The following is a 20,059-nucleotide window of genomic DNA, read 5'->3' as shown; positions in this document are numbered from 1 at the left end:
AAAAAAAAGAAAACCCCATCAGTGTCTTTCATCAAGGCACCTTCTCTATCCACATTCATTGGAGAATCAAGCCATCTTCCATGAGACAAAGTCTTACCTTAAAGAGACTGTACTAAATGAGTTTGCACCTAGGCAAATCAAGAGTGGTTATTTGCAAGGTTATATCCAAAAGATTGATTAAAGGATCGCTGCTCTACACTACTAAGCAATGCCACACTTCACTTTTACAAACTTCTGCATCCAAAAATCTTCATCTACGATTTCACTACTTTGCTCCAGGCAAGGGTATCATTATCTGGGAAATTCAGCTAAGGGGCGGGGGCAGAAGGTGTGTGAAGATAATTTATTAGTTTTCTGTGTTTATATCAAACAGTGATGTCTAAGCAGCCTGAGGGGAACCAGAGGATTGTTTTGTGATCAATATTTATGACTTAAACTATAAAAGAAGGGAAAATGCATCTGATATACACGTCTAATATGCACCCAATTGCATATAGCATTCTTATCCTTGTTATTAAGAAGAAAAAGAACAACACTGGAAAAAGATGCCTTTGGAGATTTTTTTTCTTCAGGTCCCACCAGTTCTATTTTAAATCCCATCTTTTAAAAACGATTTTGTCCTTCATCTTCCTATCTGGACCACCCCTTTACTTACTATAAGGAACTCTTTGTATTTATTGGTTTACTGAAGGTGCTGCACCAGCTTTGTGCTTGAAACTTCCTAGATCCTCCTGCCTTGAAAATCTGTCAGTTGCCTGTTTCAACCTTCAGGTCGTGTCTGCATCTTGCATCACTTATCAATCCAGTTTTATGCCTGAGCTCCTGATTAGATCTGCTCCTCCCCTCTATTTGCCTAGATTTCCAGCTGAGTTTAAACTAAACATTGCTTTCCCTCTAGCAGGAGGGGTTGATCTTTTGGCTTAATTAAAGATAAATACCATTGACTCCACTTTTGGAGGCTGAGAGTCTTTAAAAAACTCACTGAGCTTTATTTGCTGCTTGAAATTGAAAGCTGAATAATATTCATTCCCCTGCCATTCCAATGAGATAGGTATGAATCTTTTTTCTCCCCCACTCTTAGAGTGATTAGAGTTATTGGGGTTGGGGTTATGACATTTAACTAAGTAATAGGACATGAACATTTCAGTTCTTTTTTCACATTTTTGATCATTACCCATCACATCCTAAAGATTTAAGTCAAATAGAAAGTTAAATATTTTTGTTTGAATCTGATCGTATTGGACGTTTCAAGGACACCGCAAGAGCTGAAGTACCTATGGAATGTCAGCATCATTTAAAACAAGTTGGGCAAAGACAAAGCTTGTTTTACATCTCTGTGGCTAATATCACACTGATGCAGCAACGCTATAGCTGACTATGTTTGTGTTAGTCATTTTCCCTTTTGACTTATCTCTAATCATCAGAATTAAGTGATGTGAAAACATTGCCTAAAGAATAGATGTCACCTTATAGGTGACATTTAAATAGCCTGTATTTGTAACAGTCCTGTCTCCATAGCCAATATTCTCTACATTTTTCTATACATTCTTCTTTATGGAAGTATTTGCCTATGAAATAAAGAGGATTAAAAACTTTTTTTAAAGGCAGATTTTTCTTCTGAGCACATCTGTTCTTGATATGAAGTACCCACACAATGTGGTCCATTTTCTCCCAATGCCCTCATGGCTTGCTGTTGAAAACGTGAGATGGTTATATCAGTCCAGGCCTGAATATAAAGAGATAATGAGCAGTGCAATCTAATGAGTCAAAAATGGAGAGGAAATCCTGTTATCATACATAAATTGATAATTTAAAACACAGAAGACATGCTTACAGAGTGAGAAAAGTGAGTTTGAATATAAAATGGTTTAGTATACAATTACATTCTCCTTACATTTATGTATCACATTGCATCGCTACCCAATTTGGGGTGCATTTGGTCCATTTAAGTTTCTTTACTAAATTCTCAGAATTCTTATAAATTTGGATTGCACTTGGGGTGTGGGTACATTCTGAAAAATTTTAAAAACATGCTGTTTGATATATACATTATAATTAAAAGATACCTTTCAACCTTGAAAATCTATTTATTTTTCAAGAGGAAATCCCCCCAAAGTTCAACTGCTAATATAACCCTTTATTATCAGTCAATAGGAATGGAAATGACTCAGTATTAAAAAGAGCAGTTTAAATGTACCTAGTTTAAAAAATCTCCACCCAGGTGATACTCTCTTTTTATTTTTCTTCTCCTGAACAGTTTATAATATATTCAGCCTTGAGGGGAGGGGAACAGGGAGAGCAGCTAATGAAAGCTTTATAACAAAGCTCTCAAAATTACTTAGATAAAAGTGTATTGAATTTGATAGTTTCCAAAGAAATAAAGGCCTATGTAGACATTAATTATTTGATAAGCACTTTTAAGCACTCACTATATACCAGTCCCTAAGCTTGATACATGTTGGAGCTTGGGTATGGTCATCTGAAATATTTCAGATGCATAATATACATCAAGATATATTGTCCAGTTACATATTTCATCATTTCTTTTCAAATGATTTTCAGGGATGAAGCTTTCCTATCCCTGAATATTGGTTAACTGATCCAGGAAGATGTAAGCAGAATCTTTTCGCAGGGCTCAGCTCTCCAGCCAGAGACAGCAAACTTGGCCTAAGTCCTCTGGTTCTATACAGTCTTCTTTGTCTTTTAAATATGCGTCTCAGTTCAGTGATAGCACATGCACTCTAAAGTCCCAGAGCATTTCTTTTTTTCCTTGTTAATTAGATTGTCTCAATGCCTCTGTGCCTTTTTATCTTGCACACTTTTGCCTCTAAATACCATAGTTCCTCTTTGCCACTGATTCTTCCTGGGGTGCATTTGAACATCAACTTGAGCATCTTGGGCCTGGATCTTTTGAGATAACTTGGTTTATTCTTTTATTTGGTGGTACTTTCTACTGAGCATTCCTTTGATCTAAAAGAGGGTCAATTTTGGAATTTTATACTATTTCATATTTTAGATTTTTTGGATCTTTTTGGAGGATGATGAACAATGGGGTGAGTCTGGAGCCCATCACATTCCCTTCAGGAGCATTATTCTACTGGGATTTAAACCTTACCATCATTATTATTGTGATTTTTACTACTGTGATTTTGAAGGTCACTGAATTCTGGTAGGACCAAGGGTTAATGGAAATGTCAGGTTAAGGCAGCATATATTGCAGAGTCCTTTCTGCATCCAGTTGGTGGATATTCTCCAGAAGCCAGACTGGTGTATTATGCCTAAAGGACCACATGATTCTCAAAAAGGGTAAACTTCCTGTATCTCCAAAAATTTCATCTGAATTCTAAGACTTTGGGACACAGAATGAAAGCTGACTATTAGTTCCTGTAAATGTTGGCCTACTGCCATTGGAATTTTTAAAAGCTTGTATCTCTAGACCCCTAAAATACCAGGAGAACACTTACTTCGTTGACTACCTTGTCATTGCCCACCATGTCTTTAGACATTTACCTTTGGAGATTATTCTGGAGAATACAGATATGTCAGTGAGACCAGGGTGAGCTTTGGGGGCGGTATGATTCTTTGGGTCATGTGCACCAGTGTGGCTTTGACAAGCCTGATGCCGTGAACACTACCTTTGGGATTTATTCTAACTTTGGCACTTACCACCGTCCTTAGGCAAAGGACCTGAGACCCTGTACGCGGGGCAGAAGCTCAACGACAATGAGTGGCACACCGTTCGGGTGGTGCGGAGGGGGAAGAGCCTTAAGTTAACAGTGGATGATGATGTGGCTGAGGGTGAGTACAGCTATGGTGGAATAGCTACTTCTCTTTTCTCTCAAAGTCCTCCGGGTTATTCAGTGAGCAAAGGAATTTTTCAAAACCTTTTATTTTGCTTAACTGAGCTCAAATGTCATGTCCTCTGTTGAAAAACTGAGGCAAGGTGAAGAGGGTCTTCCTCTGCATTTCCATAATTCCTTTTCATAGAAGTGTATCGTAGAACTCTCCTACTCTGGTAATTATATATTTATGGGTCTCTCTCCTTGGACATAAACTGTTTGTTTGGAGAACAGGTGTAGGGCTCTACTGATCATTCTGTTGTTTGGTCCTTCAAAACTCATTTATCAATTATCTTCCCATGTAGTTCCTTCCCACAATGACTCACTCTCTAGTAGAGGGAGACAGAGAAAACATAAATTCACAATATTATAGGTAAAAGTAAGTACCTGGAACAGTGTATGATACTTAGAAGTTGCTTAATAAGGTTTGGTTTAATTAATATTCATTTATTTAATGATTATTAACTGAGCACTCACTCTGTACCAGGCACTGTTTTCAAAGGCACTGAGAATATGGTGGTGAACAAACAGGCAAGTCCTTGGCCAGGTGGATTTTACATTCTAGGAGGGGAATGAATAAATGAGTGAATTCATACATACGTACAGGAACAGTCAGAGCCCCATACAACCAATAAGTATTTTCTGACACTATATTTCATGCCAGCATGCCAGGGATTTTTCAGGGTTGGTAGAAGATAAAGAAGCACAGAGAATATGTGTTTCTTCAAGTATTAGGCCAACCTAGTTGATTAGATAAGACTCTACTATTTTGAAAATAAGACAAGAGTGTATAACGGGATTTTAACTTGGGGGGTAAGACTATAGTTGTCAATTGGAAGAGGAAATAATAAACTATTAAGTTATTAAGGTCGATCTTAAGCCTGAACCTGACAAGAAGGTGTAACTGATGAGGTCTAGGATGGGAGAGAGCGGACACCTGTAAGTACCATTTACATGTTGCATCTTATCAGTCTACAGTCTGCAGTTTTTGTAGAACAGTACACATCTCCTATTAAATGGAATTCTTGTCCATATGGAAAAAAATCTTGGGGTATATTGAGCCTAAATACAGGTGAATATTCCTGGGAGGTGACAGTTCTCTCTTTTAAAGAGAATAGTGTTGGCATCAGAAGACATTCAGTCTCTGCAGAATGCTGGAAAAGCCACTGAACATTTCTGGACCTTATTAAATGAAACCTGTGGCCTAGGCTATCTCTACAGCTTCTTCTATGAATAAAACAGCTGGGTAAAAATCAGGAATCCTGCGGATTAGTACAGTTTTTGCCACTAAAATGTTTTATGCCTTTGGCAGAGATATAGGAAGCCTCTTTTTCCTCATTTCCTCATTTTTAAACTTGAAATTCTGTTTTTGCTAAGGGCCCTTTTAAGCACAAGGATTCTACAATCTTGGGTTCCTACAATCTAAGTTTATGTTTGTGAGGCTGAACTTCTATACTTCTGGAGGCAGGAATGGTGGCGGGACGTGTGTGTGTGTGTGTGTGTGTGTGTATGGACAGGAGAGTCTGTGGCTAGGAGAGAGGAATCTGACATCCATCCAGTGCCCATTAGACATTAGATACTTGTATCTTACATGTATCAACCCTTCAATCTTCAAAATGGTTTCACAAGGTAAGTGTTACTGTGGTTTTAGAGAAGGGGAACATGAAACTTAGAGAGTTATGGAATTCAGCTCCAATCCATCTGTGTATTCCAAAGGCCCATATTATTCCACCAAATCAAGCTGTCTGGTGGAATTCACAATCTATCATTAGAAAATTATTTATCTTACAATGTAAGAAACGTATAGTGGATTGCATTGGGGGAGGTGGGGAATCCATTTCAGTACATAGACTACAATGACAACCCCACTGAAAAAAATACTTAAACCAAACAGAATAACAACAATGGTATAAAACACTCTAAGACCCAGCTTAGTGGTAGGAGGTAAGCTTTCTGCTCTACAAGCCTGAAGAGTAACCTAGCTTTATGTAGCAAATGTTAGCAAATAGATGTAAAATGGTTATCAGGTTTAGAGCCACAGTCAACCTGAGTTAGTTATTCATGAAATCCCCATCAGCTGTTACTGTGGACGGGAGCCTGCCAAGATGATGAGTTGCACATTTCTTGCTAACGCCTCTGGGGTTGACCTAGTAAAGCCAGGAGTAACGCTATTGGCAGCAAGTTTTAAATAGCAACCACTAGATGGCGACCTCACCACAATCTCTCCCGAAAATGAAACCCTTTTTTTTTTATTTTGGAAAACATATTCCCTGAAAGCAATGGTCATAAAGAACTACAGAATTAAGGATGCAGTAATGTGTATTCCCTCCCTTAGTCATTATTCATTTATAGAAACTTTGGGATAAAGGTAATTATAAATTGTGCTTTTTGTTACTGCTAATAAATATAAAGCAGGGCTAAACCACCAAATGCCTGTCAGCCAGTAATTTGATATTTGAAATTAATGCAACTCTTTCATCTTAAGCCTTACCCCTTATTTTGCTGCTGATGAAAGAAAGCAGCCATAAGGTTCAAGAAATTTGGGGAAGAAAAGAGCCATTTTGCTTATGAGCTACAAACTTGGTTTGCATTTTACAGTGATAAGGGGTTTGGGAATTTTAATTTTAGTCCACAGAAGTCATAAAATCAGGCAATGAAACTAAAATACCACACAGTCCCTATGTTATTAAGTTGTGTCTTATCGGGCTTATTTAGTAATCCCTTTCATGCTGTTTAAGGTTCTGCAGCATGCCAGATTTTCAGTTGGTGTGTGGAAATGATGTAAAGATTAGGTCAGACTCACAAGAAATTAAAAACAATGAAAGAAGTTTTCCTCAACTTAGTAGTTTTCATTTATCAAAATATAATTGTATCCCTGGAAATATAGTAAGTTTAGTTGACAGTTAATAAATAAAGATTGATTGATTGAGCTGGACTTCTATTATCAAGAATAAATTAAAAGAATATCTCACTTGGTTTATATTCCTCAGAATTGGGCCAAATGCCATGTGAGCCACCCACTTCCACCCAGACCTTCTTGCTAATACAAAAAAAAAAAAAAAAAATCACCCCTTTTTAACTACTCTAATCCACATTGACTGCTCTTTCTTCTCTATATCACACATATAACACCAAGCTGTAAAAAGTCATTTTCCAACTTTTTCCATGGAAAACTTGCTCCTCAGGTTAATAAAAACATGCTAATATAGATTTAGGAAATGTTAGGTTACATAGATTTCTTTCTTACAAGACTTATTGGGAGCCCTTATAGGCCAGTGAGCATCGCTAGATGCTAAAAGTGTAGTGTTTACTGAATTTATTTGACAGCAGAAACTTTTCTTTGAATAAAACATTTTACAGGATACACTTTTGAAAAATGATATCATGGAGAAAAGGGGCATGGGAGTAGGGGAACTGGGGGATTGGAAACAAGAAATAGTCCCTGCTTAGAAAGAGTTTACAAACCAACAGAGAAGAGAAAAACAGTAAGTGAAATAATCAGAGAAAATTAAAACATTTCAGAGAAAGGAAAAAAAAACGAATGCTGCATAATTAATAACAACTATCAGGTTTGGGAGCTAGGCACTGTTCCAAGTACTTTATAGTATATTAGTACATTTAGTACTGACACCTTCATCCCTATTTGGCAGATGCTCAACAGAGACACAGGAAAGTTAGGTAGTTCTCCCAAGTTAACCCAGTCAAGATGTAGTGGGTCTGGAATGCAAAGCCAGGCAGTAGAGCTTCAGAGCCTGCTTGCTCGTCCACTATATGATCTTGCCTTGTGGGAAGTTACAGCTTGAACTTGACCACAGTTTTCCATGGATTCATGTTTTCCATGACCTTTGTCACTCTGAGGTCAGGTCTGTAGATTGCTTGTTGGCCCTTAGTGAAATATGGACGTGAACGTGTGAGTAGGAGGAGCCACTGCCACATGTCTGTCTGCTCTAGGGAAGGTGCTGAACATATTACCCTTGAGTTAGATAAAATGACTGTTATGAGATTTGGCCACTGAGAAGATGTGCAAATTCATCACAGCAACTTCTGCATAGAAATTTCACCAGGTAAATTTCACCTACCATTTTTCTTGGCTATAACATGAGGAACAAATCCAGCTTTTCCTCCACAGACAATATAGAGTATAAATTAATATGTGGTCTTTGGAGTTAGACAAACGAGGGTTGTATGAACCGTGATAAATTTTCCCCTCTAAACTAGATGTCCTCATCTCTAAAGTGAGATAATGATACCTAGCTGTAGTTTTATTGTGATAGTGACATTTGATGGTGATTATGATGGACTTAGTGCAACACCTGGCATACAGGAAATATTCAGTAATCTTGACCTTTTCTTTTTATCTTTTTCCTGAGTTACTCCTCTTGTGCCTAGAATTTTAAAGCAGCTGCTTTAAACTAAGCATATATTTACCCCTTTAGTGGAAAGGAATTTTTATCTGTAGGCAGCATTCAGAGGAGATAAGTTAAAGAAGCTTCCCAGTTCTAATATTGATTAGGTGACACAGATTTTTCAAAATGTTATTTGTTCCTTTGGCACAGGTTTCAAACTTCAAGCAATCCCTTTCATGCTTTTCCTGGATTCTTCTACAGTAAAGAAAGTGCAATAGCATAGTTTTTGTGGGTTCTTTTTTGTTCTTTGTTTTTTGTGTTTTTTTTTGGAATGTCCATCCAAAGTGGAACAAGTGAAGCCAATTCCTTTTCTAATTTGGTCCTGTATCACCCTTTCCCCAACCCATTCCCCCAACTTCTAGTTGAAGCCACTTTCTCAGAGTCACCCTAAACCCTAAACCCTAACTCAGTACATGTCCTGGGCTAAACTCTCCAGTTCCATCATTAGCTTATCCTCTTAATTATCCCAGTGCTTACTCAGTTTCTCTTGTCTCAAAAAACACCTTACTTTTTTTTTCTTGCTTCATGAAATTCATTTTCTAATGAACAGAATTTCCTAACTCTTCAATTCCTGAGGCCAGTTTATCTACAATTTCTCTGAACTCCTGAAATCACAATCCTCTAAAGACTCCCAGTTTACTTTAAAGTAGTCTCTTCAGATACTTTTTAGTATCTGATACCCTAATCTTCACTAGGAATCACCCCATTCCCTCTTCTTTGTTCTCATCACTAAGCATTTAGTTTTTCCTTTTAAAAATAAGAATTAGCACTACTACCAGTGTCATTATTGTTCAATTCCTCCGTTCCCTAATGAGATTGGCTATGACTTGCCGTCCCCATCATTCTCCATCCTCAGACCTTATTGCTGCTATGAGCAACTACAGTCAAATTGACATTGGTTGTTTATTTCAGGTACTTCATTGTTTTAGAGCTTCTGAATTCAGGTCAATGTTACTTGCATTTTCATGGCCAGTCCAATTTTCAATACTTTCAATTTTCAATACAAAGCAATTTTCATTTGCTTTCACAAAACAATTCTTTCTCCTAGTTATTCAACTGTTAGCAGATTTATGTTTCATTTCAATTTTTATTCTACTACAATTTTATATTTAACTGATCTCATTATTTTATTTTAGTTTATATTAATAGAATGATTTGTCACTAGTTGTCAAAACACCATGCAGAAGATCATAAAATTGAAATCTAATTTTTGTGTTTAAATGAGTGATTCTTCAAATTATGTCTGATTTTGCCACCAAAGAGGTAAAAATAATATTAGGCATGCAAGGATATGATCTAGCTGGATCTCCCAGATCTGCAAGTTTAAGGAACCTGATCGAATATCATCCATTTCTTTTTTTTTGCTACCTGAGTTCTGAGATGATTGAGGGGGAAAATGCAAGGCAGATAGAAATTGAATATCGTTTTTATTAGTGATAACACTGATATTAAAAAATGTGACTTACATTTATTACTGAATTTCAGAATTAGACACAACTGCCCCCCAGGCACTAATTTGGGGGTAAGGCAGGCATGCTCCACAGAAGCAAGGCTTGCTCCTGCAACCATACAATGGAGTAGCAGAGAAGAATGGGTGTTTCATGAAGGCAGCTCACTCATTCAGTGAAAACCAGGAAATGCTAGAGACTGAGCCATACAGGCACAGATTCTCTTTTCAGATTATCCTTAATTTTTCAGATTATGTCACTTCTTTTTCCCTAGAGAGATGTTAAGAGAAGGGGTAGAGAGATGCCTGGAGATTCTTGCTAGTGGAGTGTCTGCTACATGGAAGGAAACTGGAAAGTGAAGGAAGAGAAATCCCCCTTCCCTTTCCTGTAATACTAGGGTGTTAGGACATGGTTTGTAAAACTGTAATGTGATTTCTCTTCATAAATATTGCCGGAGCCAACTTCTGCTTTGACTATCCTAATGATGTTTCCCTTGATTTTGTTATTAAAATCCCCAGTCTCCTTGACTTCATTTCAAGCCTTCCTCATCATCCCTGTCCCAGTCATTCCCTCACTGTTAGGAGATAAACTAAGTTATGAAATTCTCAAAGGTAACTTGTATCAGTTGGAGATATTTTAGTAGCAATTGTCAGGAATCCAATTCAAATGCTCTAAGCACAAAAGGGATTTTATTGCCATATATATTTTAAAAGACCAGTTGACTGATTGGATCCAGACCCTCAAATGGCATCATCATAGAGAAACTGTTTCTCTCCATTTCTTGCTTGTCTTCTGGGTTGGCTTTCTCCTCAGGTAGGCTCAATCCTTCCTAGCTACAGAATGGGATCCGACAGCCCTGGGCTTTCTTCTGAGCCCTTCTGCAATCTTTGCTTACAGAGAATATCTCTTTCACAAGTGTTTCAGCAAAAGTGCTGGGTCAACTTGAGCTGTGGTTCTCAAAATGTGGTCCCTAGATCAGCCACATAAACATCACCTCAGAACTTGTTGGAAATACATATTCTCTGGTTTTGCCCCAGATTTTTGACGCATAAACTCTAAGAATGGGGCCCAGTGATCTGGGTTTTGAGAAGCCCCCAATGTGATTCAGATGCATGCTAAAGTTTGAGGACCACTTTGTTCAAATCCTTAGACCACACACTATGGTTAGGGGGACAAAAGATATTTAGTGATCCAACTTGGATAACTTGATTACCCCAAGAGTTGATAGGATCAGCTTCATCCAGCCTGTATGGTTTAAAGGTGAAGGGGTTGCAGGTAGCTTCCTAAAGGGAATTAGGTGTTATCGTTAGAAAAAGGAACAGTTGCAGGGTGGATAAAATGAACAGATGTTCTATAATACAGTATTTTTCACAAGTTCTGGGTGGTAAGTTATACTGCAAGTAATATTTGATAGTGAGTGACTCAGATTTGTTTGTTTTATCTTTATAAGGGTCACCACAACAGACATTTCTTCTTATAGTATGTATATTAGTACCAGTTGTTTTCCTGAATGGAGAAAAAGGATAGTTTTATCCTTTAACACTTGGGTTACCCATGAGCTCAAATGTCATGTCTGGGGACATGACATTCAGGACGTAAAATGGGGCTTGGGCTATACTCAGATCCCTGACTGAGGCCAAGTCAGGTATATGCTATATTGAATATGTAGCTTTCTGGATCTGCCTCAGGGAAATGGAATAATATGTGCAGGAACGAGCTGGATCCAGCAGATTTAGTAAGGGTGCTGTGATAAAACCTGATGTTTTTTCTTGTTTATACTTCATTTATGATTTCCACAGGTACAATGGTGGGTGATCATACCCGCTTGGAGTTCCACAACATCGAAACCGGTATCATGACCGAGAAACGTTATATCTCCGTTGTACCCTCCAGTTTCATTGGCCACTTGCAGAGCCTCATGTTTAATGGCCTGCTCTACATTGACTTGTGCAAAAATGGTGACATTGATTACTGTGAGCTGAAGGCTCGTTTTGGACTGAGAAATATCATTGCTGACCCTGTCACCTTCAAGACCAAGAGCAGCTACCTGAGCCTGGCCACCCTCCAGGCCTACACTTCCATGCACCTCTTCTTCCAGTTCAAGACCACCTCAGCCGATGGCTTCATTCTTTTCAATAGTGGTGATGGAAATGACTTCATTGCAGTCGAGCTAGTCAAGGGGTAAGTACAGGGAACCACATACTTTTTACTGGATATCTTAAGCTCTGAACAACTATGGACATAAAAACTATCAGTTCTACTGCTATTATGATTGCAGTTAGAAGGAAGAAACACTCACAAATTTACTTAAAGGTTTTCCAATTACTTAATACTCTCAGTCTTTTTACCGTGAAATTTAATCCTTTAAAATTATGGCAAAAAAGACTTTTTTTTTTTTTTTTTTTTTTTGCACCAATCTCTTGAGCAGTACTATCTGCAATCACCAAATTTATAGAAAAAAGTGAAGTATTGACAGTTTTGGCCCTACCAATAGCCCACATATGCAAATTAGAAAAAGCTGCCCTTTCTTCAAGACATTTTATGAACATGTGGCTGGAAAAAAGTGAAATAAAATATAGTTACATATGATTGTGAATGTAAATGTCACCCCCTCGTGTTTTTTGTTGTAGTGCCTACACTGCTTAGAGGCTCTGGAGTTGTGTAGGTAGAGTTAAAGAAAGGGGCTCTATGATATGTAGCTGAAGTAGATAGAATAGGATCCAACTATTCTTGTAATCTTAAATCCAGCTTTAATTATTCTTGCATTATATCAGTGGAACATGGGGGATTCAAATGCCCCTAAGTTGGTATTAAACCTCGCAGGGAGTCTTAGGTCATCGAGTGGTTGTTGTCCCTCATAGGTACATACACTACGTGTTTGATCTTGGAAATGGTCCCAATGTGATCAAAGGCAACAGTGACCGCCCCCTGAATGACAACCAGTGGCACAACGTCGTCATCACCCGGGACAACAGCAACACCCACAGTCTGAAAGTGGACACCAAGGTGGTCACTCAGGTTATCAATGGTGCCAAAAATCTGGATTTGAAAGGTAAACCTTGTACAGAAGTTTATCCTTCTTAGGGAATTCCTTTCAACCCAAAGGCTGTTTCCAGAGGCAAACTACAGGTCAGAAGTGCCATGCATTTTTGATATGTTGAGCATATCCTATTTTAACAGTGTTGAATTCTGCCATATATAATTTATTTGGTTTTTAATTAGACCACTACTGAAGGAATGGTTCATTTTCTCTGTAAACCTCTGGAATGTCTTGCTCTGTGTGTATGTGTGTGGGGTGGGTGTTTGAGTGATATGATGGATGTCAAAATGTTCTTTCCTAATAGAAAGAACATAGGCTTTGGAATCTCTACTGAATCATTTACTGGTTGAATGATTTTGATAAAATTTCTTAGCCTGCTTAGTTTTAATATCTTTTTTTTTTTTTTTTTTGCAAGATGGTGATAGTAATTGTTATCACCATTACGGATTGTTAGAAGTTTTAATGGAAAAAACACTCAATAGATGGTTGTTTTGTGTAAATTGATGTTTTTCTTTACTTTGTCATAAAATGGGGAAAATACCTATCTCATGGAATTAATATGATGCTTAAAATTTGTGAGATGAGGTATAAAATGAATGATACATAAGAAGTGCTAGTTGTCTTCTTTTTAAAATTTAGAAACCCTGGTCATTATTTTGTTTAAACTTTTTTTTTTTCCAGCTATATTACTGCTATCTAACAAATAGTCTCAAGTTCATCGGCTTTAGCTGGCATGGTTTCCATATCCTTTACTCACTCTCTTTTGCTACTTACTTTCCTTTCCAGGTGACCTCTACATGGCTGGTCTGGCCCAAGGCATGTATAGCAACCTCCCAAAGCTTGTGGCCTCCCGGGATGGTTTTCAGGGCTGCCTGGCATCAGTGGACTTGAACGGGCGCTTGCCAGACCTCATCAATGATGCCCTCCATCGGAGTGGACAGATTGAGCGTGGCTGTGAAGGTACAACCTTTTTTTTGTAAGCTACTGCTTTGTTGCAAGCACCAAGCCTTTTTGCTGCCCCTGCCAGTGCCTCCTTCCTCAGTTCCACCAGACCTCTCATTCCCATTTGCCATCTGAAATTTCATCACCATTGATGTCCTCCTGTCACTGGTTGAATATGTCAAGACATGTGCCACAGGCTCCAGGAATGTATGTTGGCAGATGTCTTCCCAGGATCACATAATTGCCAATAAAGGACCTTTTCTGGTATTGACATCATGCTCTTCCCAACTTGTGCCTTTGCTTCCAGAATGACTGAAGGGAATATTTAAAGTTTATATTTTAATACATGGGGAAAGCCAAATAAGAGACTTTCCTAATATAACCATTAATGTAATGTTTCTTATTCTGCTAATAGTGAATTTGTTATTCACTGCAAATCTAGCAGGAGATAGGGAAATAATGTCAGAATACCATGATGATGGAAGAGAACTAACATTTACTGAGTCCTTACTAAATATCAGGCATTGTTAGGCAATTCCGTAGTGTGGTGCAGTGGGACAGCATGGGCTTTGGGGTTAGAAAGACCTGGATTCAGGTCCAGGCTATAGCTGTTTGTAGCTATGTGACATTTGGCAAATTACTTAACTTCTCTTTGAGCTAAATTTCCTCACCTGTAATATAGAACAATATGCACCTTTTAGCATATGTAAGTTAACTTATGTTAATCAGAGATATACATAAAGTACCTGGTACATAGCAGTTACTCGATAAATGGTAGGATTCTTGTTTTCAATTATCTCATGTAAGACAACCAAAATGTTGCATACCCACTCATGCAGCAGAGCAAACCTCCCTCAGCCTGTTTCTGTAGATATCCACTGTCTCTTGAGATACTTATGAATTTTATAGGTCTTCCTGAGCCCAAGTTCCTTAAAATAAAAGCAATCTAGTTTTAACCAGCAGAGGGCAGCAGTGAACATAGCCTTCCCTAACAGGACTTGAATTCCCATCAGCCTTGGATTGGATTGGCTAAAAAGGTCTCTCTCACCTAATCTGAAAGGCAAAGAGATTGGAATCTTGACCATTCTCTAATTTCTATGTATTCTTTAGTCTGATTGAGCCTCATGGTCCTTTGTTTGTACAATATATTGTGTGGTTTTTTTGTGTGTGTTCCTTGTTAATTTACCATATCAAACCAGTTCATCATCTCTTCCTAAGTGTTCAACTTCATTTATCTCTCTGGTTCTTAACCAGATTCCATGTGGGATCGTTCACCACCTTCAAGGACATTTTTATGAAAGCTTCCCATCAGTTTCCCAGGCTTATTTGTAGTTATGGAAGTCATTTCTGTTTGCCTAAGAGTCAGTTTCCTCTGTTCTGTTAGTAAAGAGACTGATCATCCCTAAAAAACACTCCATTTTTTCTTTAGCCATAAATATTTCTTAAATTCCATTGGCCAAATCTGGTATGTGTAGGGGAAGGAGAGGGACAGGGAAGAATCTCTAAGCACTCAGCTATTATGTTTTCTTCTCTTGGAAATGTACAATTTCTTTTGACTCCACCATTGTCCTTGGCCTGCTCTTAGTTCTTTTGTGTCAAAAAAAAATCCTGAGATAGAGGCAGCATTTGGCATTAAATTTAGTGTCTTAGTCTAGAATTTTATGGGATGATAGTAATTCCAGTTATCCTGGAATAATTAATCATACCAAGCTAAACAATAATATGAAAGCACATATTAAAAAGTATAAGATACTGTTCAAATGTGAAATGTTTTTCTCATGCCATCAGATTTTCTATCTTAAAAGTTACCAATCACCCAATATCTACTGTTGCCCAATAGAAATATAATGTGAGTCATATAGGTAATCTTAAATTTCCTAGTAGACACATTAAAAAAGCTATAAAGAGATGGGTAAAATTAATTTTATTTTTATATTTTATTTAACTTAATGAGATATACACAAAATATTTATCATTTCAGCATGTAATCCATATAAGCATTGTTAATAAGTAGGGGTTAAATAGCCCAAGATAGGATATGTTTAGGATTTATATATTTAACCACCTATTTTGTCTGTGAAGAAGTCTTCCTGACCACAGTTGATTTTAGATAAATTTTAATTTCTCATTAGCCTTTCTGCTGTTTGTGCCATATATGCCTTATTGTTAGAAACTAAGAAATATTTTATGTCAATCATTAGACTGTGTTGCTACTTTTTTCTCTTATTTTTTGGTAGGATTATGAGCAAGTTTAATTTATCAGAGTAGTAAAGATTAAGTATATAGATTAGGAATCAAAAAATAAAATAATTATGAAAAATTAAAATTAACTACATAAAATTAAAAGTTATGCCTATCACAAACCACTATAAAGGAAAATTAAAAGACATGGCAAACTAAATAAGAAATAGTTGCAATTCAGCACAAAGGGCTAATTTCCTTTACATGTGTCTCTAGTCTATATGATTTCCTTTATATAAATCAATTAAGAAAAAGACCGATTAACTCAATAGAAAAATTAGAAAATTCTGTGAGCACTTTCCAAGAAAGGAAATATGAACGGCTCTTAAATGTGTGAAAAGATGCTTAATCTCACTTATACTAATGCACATACATTTTTCTACCCTTAAGATTAATAAAGGTTTTTGTTGTTTGTTCTTTTAAAAATAATATTTCACTTTTTTTTCATATTAAGCCTTCGAAATCAAATATGTATTTTGTAATTAGAGCACATCTTAAATTCAGGTTTCACACATTTAAAGTTCTTGATAGCTACATGTGGCTATGGCTACTGTACTGGAAGCACTGCTCTATGGGATATGAAAAACAAGATTGTGAAGAAATAAAGCTTTCATATTGGATTAAAGGAGGTCCAAACTAACTATCTTTTATAAAAGTGGATTAAAAAGTATAGTCCAAAGGGAGGAATGGACCCTACTTAAGGGAGCTTTAAAAGAAGCAGCGAGAGCATTATCAAAAGGAAATTACCCATTAAATTAGGGAAAATGTTCCCGTCTCTACCTATGGCTCTATGTGCAGTTTGGCGTGACTCATCACATGCATTATGGCGGGTTCCGACCCTCCTCTGAGTGTGGGTGATTGCTCAAGGCCGGATATTGTGACTTGATGGCTCTACCATCCAAATCTATGGCAAGTCCTATGGGCCTAATAGCACTGCACTCTATTGCCATGGAGATAATTGCGATGGTTACCCAAGGAGCATTATGCCTGCCCCACTGGGTGGGATGAAGCAGAGGATGAGTGCTACGGGAAGAAGGTCCTTGTTTATTGTACACAAATGACTTGGATAATTAGCCAAAGTGGCCAGGAAAAATGGCCGGAAAGTGGGGTAAGGCATAAATTACTGTCATTGAAATTTGGCACCATTGTGGATAAGGCCTTGTAAGAGATCCCAGGAGCTTTTTGAGGGTTCTGTGGAAATGAAGCTGTGGAAGATGGTAGGAAGGGAAAAAGGGCATAAAACCTTGAAGAGACTGTGAAAAGGTGTCATTGGCATTCTGAAGTTTTTGCACATATGTAACCCAGCCTGTGACTCCCCAAAAGGCTTTCAAGTGAAAGGCTTTATGGGAACAATAGGAAATGGAGCACATTTCTTGATTTATCATTTATATAGATAGAATAGTAAACAGGTAGGGGATGAGATTTCATTACTGAGAACTGAGCCCAGGATATCTTCAAGATGGTGTGATGTATTTTATTCTCACACTTGGGGTGGGTGCATGGCCAGGATATATCATATGCACTTGTCAAGGTCATTTGCAATGACTCTTCAAGATCCCTAAGTAGTTAATGTATATCTACCCCATGACAGCAGATGAAATAAAAGTCAAAAGAGTCAAACAACTATTTTAAAGGTATAATAATCCACTACTCTTTGGCTCTCAGTTGTCTGTGGTAAAAAGGGGAGAAAAATCATGATCTAGGTTTTGATTACATTTTTTTAATAAACGGAAAATGCGTAACTTAGAATTTAAGTGCAATTTCTGGACAACTCCTGGTCAATAGCTAGCGGTGACTTGTATCCTCTCTATTCAGGCTAGGAATTTCTTAATAATACCTGATTTAATACTTGGCTGGTAAACAGCTCTTTCTATCCTTGAGATTTTCTTTGCTGGATAGGCCAAGTCATGAATCAACCAGAAATGCCCTTGAGAAAAAAAATTTACCACAGTTGCCAATGGTAAACATCTGAGAGAAACTCATATGGTTCATTCTGATACTGGCATGAATAAATAAAAAGTACTTTGGTTTTTGTCAACAACTATTTGAGTTTGGTTACAGTTTTAGAAATTAAACAAAATGAGCTCCTTGGTGTTCCCAAATCACCTTGGTACAAATGCCTGAATCTAGTGCCATGTCCCTTGGTGACATTTGCAGTAGGGTGCAAGGAGTGCTCCCAAGGGACTCTTCCATGCTCAACCTCTGAATGTGCAGAATTATTTTTTTGTGGATCCATCTGATTCTGCACACATGTTTTCAGTCTGGCCATGCACCACCCTTATTTCTTGATGTGTATCCTGATGGAAAATCATTTTTCTGAGCCATATGCCTTGGGATTGGCTGTGTGAATGTGGAAGGCTCTTGTTAACCATTGCTTGTGCTTTGTCAAGCCCAATCTTCCCCTGACCCTGCTCTGCTGACTTGGCTCTGAGGAGGCCTGCTCCACCCCTGGTCTGTGTGTCCCCTGTCTGTGCTGTCTCTGGTGAACCTGTCTCTGGTGAATATGTAGAGCATATTGACTATCTGTCTGGGTGATGTTGGCTATGAAGATTGCATTTTCATTTCTATAATGTTACCCTGGTTTACTCTGCCTCTTACTAACCTCTGGTTATTGTTTTCGCTTTTTCTGTTCTTTTGCTAACAAAGTTGCGTTGACCAAAGCTGACCTGCAAGGTAGAGAAGGTTCTTGTTCCCATTACCACTTTGGACTGAAAGATACCCTCTGTAACCCGTGGTATCTTTTCTTTCGAGGTCTACAAGCTGTCACACTTCTTGGACAGCAGCAATTGTGGGGAGGAGGCTGAACCCTTTGTTTTTCAGAAAGGGTGGCAGAAAACCCAGATGAGTGTGTGAAGAATAATGATAAAGGGGAGATCTCATGGGAATAGGAACATGATTCCATTTCTTGTGGACCGAAGAGGTTTGACAGCATCCGATCCTGTGACTATCCACAAATACTAGTCCACTTCAGGAAATGGTTAACAGCTCTCCAAAAACTTGTCATTGAGGGCTTGGGTCCTTTAAATTGATTCACTATAGATGGAAGGTAGCCCTTGAGAAAAAAGAAATTAAAAAGTCACTTGTGCTCTTAATTGATTGTTTTCTGGATTAGGGAGGTCATTTGCCAGAAAAAGACTTTTGGATACTTGGGGCTTATGAAAGAGAATGTCATTTTCTCTTAACTCCTTCTAAATAATTGTTAAAAGCATTTTGGAACTATTAATGTCATTAAAATGTTCTAGAGATTTGTATTTCCTTTCAGGGATTTTGGTTGAGTCCTTTAATTCCCTGTTTTGTGATCTAAAGAAAAAAGTACTCTTGGGGAAGAAGAGGATCTGTCAGTTTTATCTTGAACACACTGTAAAATGGTAGATGTCAGTGAATATTAACTGCAGAAACTGCTTCTTCTACCATTCAAAGAGATGCCTTCCAAAGTGAGTAATGGATCACTGCTCCTGCCATGTCGAGCTGCTTTGACTCAGAATAGCAAGGGGGGAACAGGTGTTTCTCCATTCTGTTAGAGATCCACTTTGTGGTTAAAGTTTTCTTTTTAGATATTATTTGGTTGATAGTTAAATGGGAGATTGAGCCTCAGACTGCCTCTGCAGAGTTTGTAATCAGCAAAAACTGTTAGAAGTGGTTAGAGCGAAGGTAGCTTTAAAAAGTTACTTTTCATCAAGAAGATCATTCACTTAGCTGTGACTTACTGTTTAGGTTATGTATGCTCTACAGGTACGAATGTCTGTCTCAAGGGCATAAACTAATAAGGCCTCTCTCTAGCCATTTCACTGTCATTCTTTTTCCTTCACCCCCTCCTAGCAGATTCACATATATTGTGATATTTAATAAAAGTAATGAAAAGAAAAGCAACACACATTGGCTTAGTACTTTGAAGTCCAAGGAAACTGTAAAGTAGACTTTTCAATTTCCAAGTATTTAGGGCCCTCTTACTGATGTTGATGGTTATTGTTTTTGGATATTATGGACAGATTTATTAGATAAAACTGGACAACTACATCTCTTTCTAGACTACCTTCTTCATATAATAAATAATGTGGATTTCGAATTCCCAGAGCCCAACACAGCACCTCCCACATAGTCGGAACCTCATACATGACAAAATAATCTTAGGTGAGGGCTGGG

General features: G+C 37.7%; 1 protein-coding gene across 12 annotated transcripts in view; it reads left to right on the top strand.

Annotated features, from left to right (window-relative positions):
* NRXN3 (neurexin 3) overlaps positions 1 to 20,059 on the top strand; it is a 1,698,447-nt gene that overhangs the window by 814,724 nt on the left and 863,664 nt on the right. For all 12 annotated transcript variants that reach the window (XR_005216274.1, XR_005216275.1, XM_037832161.1 and 9 more), the window contains 4 exons: positions 3,679 to 3,798; positions 11,493 to 11,874; positions 12,555 to 12,745; positions 13,520 to 13,693. Coding sequence is in view for 10 of the 12 variants with exons in the window: in XM_037832161.1 (XP_037688089.1) it covers positions 3,679 to 3,798; positions 11,493 to 11,874; positions 12,555 to 12,745; positions 13,520 to 13,693 (867 nt within the window). In the remaining 2 variants the exon portion in view is untranslated. The remainder of the gene's footprint in view (positions 1 to 3,678; positions 3,799 to 11,492; positions 11,875 to 12,554; positions 12,746 to 13,519; positions 13,694 to 20,059) is intronic.

Source organism: Choloepus didactylus, chromosome 4 (genome assembly GCF_015220235.1).
Source record: "Choloepus didactylus isolate mChoDid1 chromosome 4, mChoDid1.pri, whole genome shotgun sequence".
NCBI lineage: Eukaryota > Metazoa > Chordata > Mammalia > Pilosa > Megalonychidae > Choloepus > Choloepus didactylus.
The sequence above is the reverse complement of the archived record's forward strand: the minus strand, read 5'-3'. Positions and strand labels throughout refer to the sequence as shown.